Source organism: Trichechus manatus, unplaced genomic scaffold, assembly GCF_000243295.1.
Source record: "Trichechus manatus latirostris isolate Lorelei unplaced genomic scaffold, TriManLat1.0 scaffold00144, whole genome shotgun sequence".
NCBI classification, from domain to species: Eukaryota; Metazoa; Chordata; class Mammalia; order Sirenia; family Trichechidae; genus Trichechus; species Trichechus manatus.
Genome location: NW_004444080.1, coordinates 1,760,911 through 1,768,864, shown reverse-complemented (window position 1 = coordinate 1,768,864; position 7,954 = coordinate 1,760,911). Strand labels below are relative to the sequence as shown.

General features: G+C 35.7%; 1 protein-coding gene across 2 annotated transcripts in view; it reads right to left on the bottom strand.

The window, feature by feature from the left end:
* Positions 1-3,100: 3,100 nt before the first annotated feature.
* Positions 3,101-7,954, bottom strand: part of CDC14A (cell division cycle 14A) — a 189,447-nt gene continuing 184,593 nt past the window's right edge. Inside the window, exon 16 of one of the 2 annotated variants that reach the window (XM_023739992.1) lies at positions 3,101-5,160. In XM_023739992.1, coding sequence (XP_023595760.1) covers positions 5,143-5,160 — 18 coding nt within the window. In that variant the 3' untranslated portion in view covers positions 3,101-5,142. The remainder of the gene's footprint in view (positions 5,161-7,954) is intronic. The other variant, XM_004385721.2, reaches the window with a different exon arrangement.

Sequence of the window (7,954 nt, the reverse complement as noted above, 5' to 3'; positions counted from 1 at the left end):
AGGATAATTTTTCCAATGATTTTGACTTTGAAATAACCAACTTCTGTCCAGTTGATTCCAACTCATGGTGACTCCACATGTGTCAGAGTAGAACTGTGCTCCACAGGGTTTTCAATGGCTGAGTTTCTCTCTTAGAAACTTTCTTCCAAGGCACCTCTGGATGGACTTGAACCTCCAACCTTTTGGTTAGCAGCTGAGTGCATTAATTGTTTGCACCACCCAGGGACTCCATCTTTAAAATAGGTCAAACTATTCTAAAGTCTCAGTCTGGCAGCATGGTCGATTATCAAGGTCTCACTCAGCAGCCCCACTTCTTGTCATGACAGGACAGTCGTCTCAGCAGGCCTGCGCGTCCCCAGTTCAGCCTCCGATGCAGTATCTGACAAAGGGAATGCCGACACTGGTGCTCTGTGGTGAAGTGACATGAGAATCAGCACTTGGTGACTCTGCTTTATAGTTCTGACAACTTTCAAATTCAACATGGCCTCTAGCCATTTAGTCCTTGGTCAGTGAAGACACGTGACCTAAGTGGTAGAGTGAGCTACTGGCTAGACCTTAAGCAGCAAGGAAAGTCTGGGATTGGCTGCTATACTTGCGAAAAAGATTGGTATAAAAGTGACTAAGGGAGAAACAGGAAGTGATGATTACACATCTCCTCAAATCGGGAAACATGAGGCCGGTCCAACCCTGCTGGCACACTCAGCAGACCACGTTACTTCATAACCATAAGCTACATGAAAAGCTAGTTGGTTACATCTTCCTAGACTTGATAAAATTACTTGGAATGTGCCTTCTGGGGTACGGCATCTCTCTTAGAAACTGGTGGTATGGAGTTAACACTCTGCCTGCAAGAATCTAGATAGATAGACAGATGCATAGGCTATCATTACACTATTCTGATCTCTGGTTTTAATTTGTCTTTTGAACTCTCTATTCCATGTACCTGAAATAATCATTTTGAGGGATCTGGATGTCAAGATCGACAACGGCACGGTAAAATCTCACTTGAGATAATCTCTTCTTAAACACTTGAGTAAAATAAATCCCAGTGAGGTGCCCTGGAGTTGACTGATGGTCAAGTATATTTGATGTGAACTAGCCCATTCTAGAAAGATATCCTGTGACATTTGAGAGTCATCTTTATCTCAGCTTTAAGTCCCAACGTCAGTTGCCTCAAAATTCGGTGGCTTCAAAGCTGTTACTTGCTCCGCTACAGTACACCTGCTCTGTTCTTTAAAGCCACCTCAAATCCTTTTGGAAGAAAGCCAGAATAAGCAAAATACATGTGATAGATCACACTCCTACATCTGAAGTTTTAACGTATACATTTGTAGCTGGAGTTGTCTTGCCCATGTTTCATTTGCAGTCGGATTTCTCGGAAATGCTTTGGTCACCTTGATACAAGCCAAAGGAGAAATACCAACTGGTGGCATGATTCACCTCTATTTTGGAGGTATGCAGGTCGAAACAAAGCATGGTAAGTGAAAAGATCAGCTAACTTACGTTTGTCCACTTAAAACCCCTTCCAAATAAATATATTTTGCACTAAAAGTAGTTTTTCAATGTAAGTTTCTACTTGCACGTACCAAAAAAAGTTTAAAACTCTCTAAAAAAGCTCTTTTTCTCCTTGATATGATTATCATAATTCAATCCATAGAGAAGGAACTGGGTGGGAATATATTAACATTTCAATGCAGCTCAAAATAATATAATTATTTTCTACTTTCCTTTGTACGCCATGGGTGCCACCTCTACATAACCTATGTGTAAACAGGAGTTTTATCTTCTACTGTAAATTATGTCCAGCACAAGATTGCTGTAATTGGAAATCTTATTAGACATCTCCTTAATTTATCTTCTGAGAAAGGCATGCAATGACCAAATTCTTGTTTTGCTGAGTGTTGCAGAGAACTGTAAGGCTTTTGCAGCCATTAACTCTGCCTTCTGACAGCGCTTTGGAAAGGGCACAGACCTCTTTATATGACTCGAAATGCCGTAGAATACTGTTCAGCTTATACACTAAAAACTGGTTTAAAGAGAAACTTGTAACATTGATGGTTTAACACATCACCAAGGAAATCATACAAGCAAGAACAATTTTCGAAATACAGCTTATAGTAATTAGTAATTCATATTCTTGCTGAATCACAATATATAGCTGAATATATACTGGGTAGCCTCTCCAGGTGTGTTTTGAGATTTATAAATCATTTTACATCTAAGGGTACAAAACCATGTAAACTCAATGACCAGTAGGTGAAAAATGCATTGGAACTAGCTAATTCATTTTTTTTTTTTAACTTTCTTTTTCATAAGAACTAAATCCACAGAAAAAAGAGAATTTCTGCTCTTCTAGACAAGTTCATGGATTCATAGTCTCATGACGACCTGGGTACACCAACTGTTTCATTCAGTGTTATGAGGACAGCTGATTGGTAGATTCCCAACTTCAGATGTCTTTTATAAATATGTCCTTCTCCGTTATCCACAATTTAAACCAACTCCAGAAGTAAAACTACCTTCCCACCCACAGCCTTTCCTTTGCCCTCTGAAAAATTCAAAAGAAAAAAAAAAAACTCAAAAATATCCCCATTAAAAGAGACCCAGTTAATACATAAAATATCTCCAATAAATAGTGTAGCGTCTTCCTCCCAAGCTGGCTCTTCAGGGCATAGATGTAGCAGATGTGAGGTTTGTTCCACCTGACTTGTTTCTATAATTTCTTCTTTAAGAAAAACAGCCATTCTTCATCAAAAGGAACTGATGACAAGTGTGTTGACAGTCATAAATAACCAAGCAGGACTCAAAACACTGAGCATGAACAGTGTTTGTTTTCTGTTTGTTTTTTAACAGAAAGGAAAGAGAGAGAGAGCTGGAGATTATCTAACATTTGTGAAATTCAAAGTGTAACGTTTCTTTGAACTAAGTCATGTATTTACGGCAATGGCCGTGACCTGGAAAGTCAATAAAATATCAACTAAAAATCCAGAACAGAGATCTTGAGAAACTCGAAAGGCACCAACTAGCTTGAGTCAAACATAAAAAGATTTCAGTACATTGATAACTCAAAATTCAAGTTATAAAAAAACCAGAGAAGAGATAAATTGCATGAAACTTTTATTATTTATTAGCAGTGTATTCTTCTACACTTTAAAATAGAACAAAATATCTTTTGGAAGGTAAACTATTCATAACAAAATACATGTCAAACAATTTTTATTACTGGAGTAGAATTACTTTGCTATATACTTTCTATATTATATACATACATTTCTTGGTGTGTCTATGTATGCACATGTGTATAAATAATTTTAAGACCTACACATGTAGATACATATGACTTATATATATACATAATTATAGAGGATTTACAGTAGTCAATTTTACAATCATTTTAATAGCTGCACACAAATTAGTGTTCACAGAACTAAAAGTGTTAATATGGTTTCCTTTCCCCTACTTCTCAAATGTCATCTGAATTAATTTTCACTGATAATTTTTAAAAAATACTATCATCTTCCTATACAGTTAATCAATCTTTATAATAACCCATAATAAAATATTTTACTTTTTCATTTTAATCCCACTTATTTTAATTTTTTATGCTTAAAACATACAATTCATTTTTTTCATCAGTTTAGTGCAATTATTTGGTACTGCAGTTATTGAAGGGTAACTTAATGAACCTGAGTCAAACATTTATTCAAATGCCTTTTTTAAAATGTAAAACATGAACAAGATGTTTTGCTGAAGCCTATAAAATAGTCTCACGGTACCCTCTCCTAATAAATACATTATTAATTCTATGGTTGGGAATAAAGCACTTCATATGAATCCATTTAACTAGTATTTTGAATGTCTCTGAGTAGTCCATTCTCAAGCAGCCTGGAAGAGAATCAGGATCTAAGTCTTCCCAACTCCCCCACATAAATGAAGCCCGCAGGCTTCTGGAGACCTAAATATAAAATTATACTTACATGAAAGAGCTGTGAGTACCTGTAACGGGTCCCTTCATTTTCATGTTAGCTTGCTGATATGCTAGCGTGCGCGTCAGGGGTTTGTACTCTTATTTTAAAAAATAGCTCCTTTGATACAGAGAACTACTTAGCAGCATCTTTTTTAGTTTCTTCCTCTTCATTGATTTAAAACTGGTGTCAGACCATGTGTGCTTACAGACAACAATCTCGTACCAAAAGCACAATATTCTAACTGGGTAAAGAACTTGTCTGAGAGGAGGAAAGAAATAAAAGTACTTGGAATGTTGAGTCACTTCATAGAAAAAATCCATGCTTTCTGGAAGAACATTCAGTGAATTCTGAACTAATTTAAATGGCTCAGCAACAAAAACAAAGGGAAAGAGAATGGTCTAAATAACCATATCAAACAATTACACTCTTGCTAGCGATAAACTTGGACAAGCTCATTAAATCAGACTGACTTCCCGAAAGAATGAACTGATCTGCAATATTCATAGTGGGAGCATAAAAATAAATTTCTAAAATCGTTCTCCCTTATTTTTCTTAATAAGAAGGAATTATGTACCCATTGTAGACAAAACAAGCCTAAACAAATTCAAAATACAATATTTTTTGGTAGCAAACAGCTGGAAAATCTAAATCAAAATATAGTCTAGTTTTTACATCATTTTATATATTTAGAAATTTATCAAAATAGTCTTTTAAAGTTGACAATACATACATAATATAACACTGTACATGTAAATGTAATAACAAATGTATTACTGAAATGCATTAAAAATAACCTTTCAAAATACCAAATTCAACATTAAAACTGTCTTAAAAATTGTTGACATCTCCATAAACATAGTTTCAGTGCATTTACAGTAGTCATTAACCAGAGTGTTCTGGCTTCAAGTCTCTTGAAGGTCTTATCTTAGTGCTTTCTTTAATTTAAGGTAAGAAGGCAGAGATATCCTCCCAGCGAGCAGTTGCTTTCCCTCTACAGTGCTCCTCCAGATGAAGAAATTGTTTCTAAGAGTGGAACAGCTTTCACCGGAGTGGCAAGGCCTTTTAGTAATGAACATATTCAGACTGAAGGGACTGTGCAGGGGAAGAGACATAAACTGAGGTTAAATTCCATCACTTATAAAACTTGTAGTATATCATGCAGCTTCTTCCTTCATCACGAGGCAGTTTTGGTCTATTATAGGAAAGATAAATGAAATAGGCAGGGGAAACAACAGAATGAGAAAGATGGGGTTGGGGGAACAAAGCATTTGCTAAGGGTGCTAAGAATGAAATATTCAATTACCTAAAGTGACTGCAAGAAAATTTTGTATTTTAAAAGGTTTACTAATTTATCAATGGCGATTAAAAATTAGGGATTAATTATAAAATAGGATGTGGCATTAAACTCATTTCTAAGTTCTTCTTCCATAATACTGAGTTTCACTCAAAAATACTAAATAGTTGTAACTAAACTGAAGACTATTCGAACATATATGTCCTTTGGAAGTATACTTTTAGTTAATTCAATACATATCAATGGCATGTTAATGCTTCTAATGCTGTCAAATCAGCAGCCATTTAAACAAATTCCTTAAGAATGTTCCAATTTCATGAATACCTTATAAACCCTTTCCATTAAGAGGGACACCAAACACCACCAGCTTTGGATTAAGACCTAAAAGCATTTATGCAGAAGTCTTGCAGTCATACTAAACAATGGACAATTTTCAAGAAAAGTAAACAATACAAATTCCTCCCATACTGTCTTGAGTTTAGATCATAATATATTAGAGTATACAATAAGAATGCATCAATAATAGACACAAACCAGGAAAAGATAAAGAGAGCTAGAGAAATTTTGTCCAATAGTTATTTTTTGAGCAGCACATAGCACAGTTTGAAAGAAGGAACATAAAGCAATCTAAACATTAACAAATTTTTTTTGCAAAATTCTTCTACTCAAATGCCTTAGAACAACAAAGTCTGAGTATCCATAAAATGCCCTTTTTTCCTCACACAATAACTATATTCCAAGTTGATTTGCGGTATTTTATTAATAGGTTAATCAATTCTAACACTAATCCATTTTGTTGATGGTATACGTTATTGGGGAAAAAAAATTGTGTATTTTCCAAAGAACTTAAAAAGGATTCAAATTATCTTTGTTCAGCTTCAAAATCCCAGTGAACTTTATCAGCAGCCATTTACTAAGTACCCATCAGTACAGTGAGTCAAAATGTCCCCACCCTCAAAGGGCTTAAAAGCTGAAACAGACCACCCTGTCATAACAGACATAAAATGAAAAGTTGGAGGAGCCAACGTTAAATAAAAGTGTACATGAAGTAAAATTCACATTGTGCACAAGCAAAGGATTAAGCAAGAGATGATAAGGAAAGGAGGGAGTTTTCAAGACTGCAAGTTTCAAGGAAGACGTTAAATGTTAAGAGCTGTTAAGAAGAACAGATAAGGCTTGGCAAATTGGCTTTCTTGTTACAGAATGTTTTATGCTAAGGTTTCAAAACAAGATTGTGATGATCAAGAATTAGGACACTATAATATAAACATGCCTGAACCCACACAGGGAATAAAAAAGACAAGACCCTGAGAAAGTCCAGTGAAACTGGTCAAGAGCTTTGACGTCCATATACATTTAACTTATGGGACGCCAGTTGCTATACTAGTCATACTAGCCATTAAATCTAATCCCATTGCCATTGAGTAGATTCCAACTTACAGCAACCCTACAGGACAGAGTAGAACTGACCCATAGGGTTTCCAAGGTTGTAATCTTTACAGGAGCACAACTTTACTGCCACATCTTTCTCCCACGGAGCGGCTGGTGGGTTCAAACTGCTAACCTTTCGGGTAGTGGCTGAGCATTTTAACCACTGCATCACCAGGGACCCCTACTAGCCATGAGAGCACAAATATGGATGACCTTTTTTCTAGCTGTTTTTCCTTTGTTTCTTCTGAAATCTAGCAAGTAGTCAGAGGACAGCTAGGTTAAGTCTCCCCAGCTTCAAGAATAATATACACATGTGCTGTATGTCACCACATGTTTTCTTGGGAATAGTTAGCTTTTGCTTTTGTTCCACTTAGAGAAGTTGTTCGTGTTATCACTGATAGGAATTAGAAAGCATCTAAAACAGATTGTTTATAAATTCGGAACAAAGCTGCTTTTGCAAGTACCTCTAAAGCTCCATCGATGCTCAATAAACAGAAATATGACAAGTGGGATGCTGTTTATCACCACTCCTATTTAACATTGTGCTGGAAGTTCTAGATAGAGCAATAAGGCAAGAAAAAGAAGTAAAGGGCATCCAAATTGGTAATGAAGAAGTTAAACTGTCCCTGTTTGCGGATGATATGATACTATACATAGAAAACCCAAAAGACTCCACAAGAAAACTACTGGAACTAATAGAAAGATTCAGCAGAGTAGCAGGACACAAGATAAACATACAAAAATCAGTTGGATTCCTATACGCCAATAAAGAGAACGATGAAAAGGAAATCAGGAAAACAATACCATTTGTAATAGCCCCTAAAAAAAATAAAATATTTAGGAATAAATCTAACCAGGGATGTAAAAGACCTATATAAAGAAAACTACAAAACACTACTGCAAGAAACCCAAAGAGATCTACATAAATGGAAAAACATACCATGCTCATGGATAGGCAGACTGAACATTGTGAAAATGACAACTGTACCCAAAGCAATTTACAAATACAATGTAATCCCGATCCAAATAGCAACAACATTCTTTAAAAAGATGGAAAAACTAATCATTAACTTTATATGGAAAGGGAAGAAGCCCCGAATAAATAAAGCACTATTGAAGAAGAAGAATAAAGTAGGAGGACTCACACTACCTGATCTCAGAACCTACTGTATAGCTACGGTAGTCAAAACAGCCTGGTACTGGTACAACGACAGATACATTGACCAATGGATCAGAATTGAGAATCCAGATGTAAATCCAT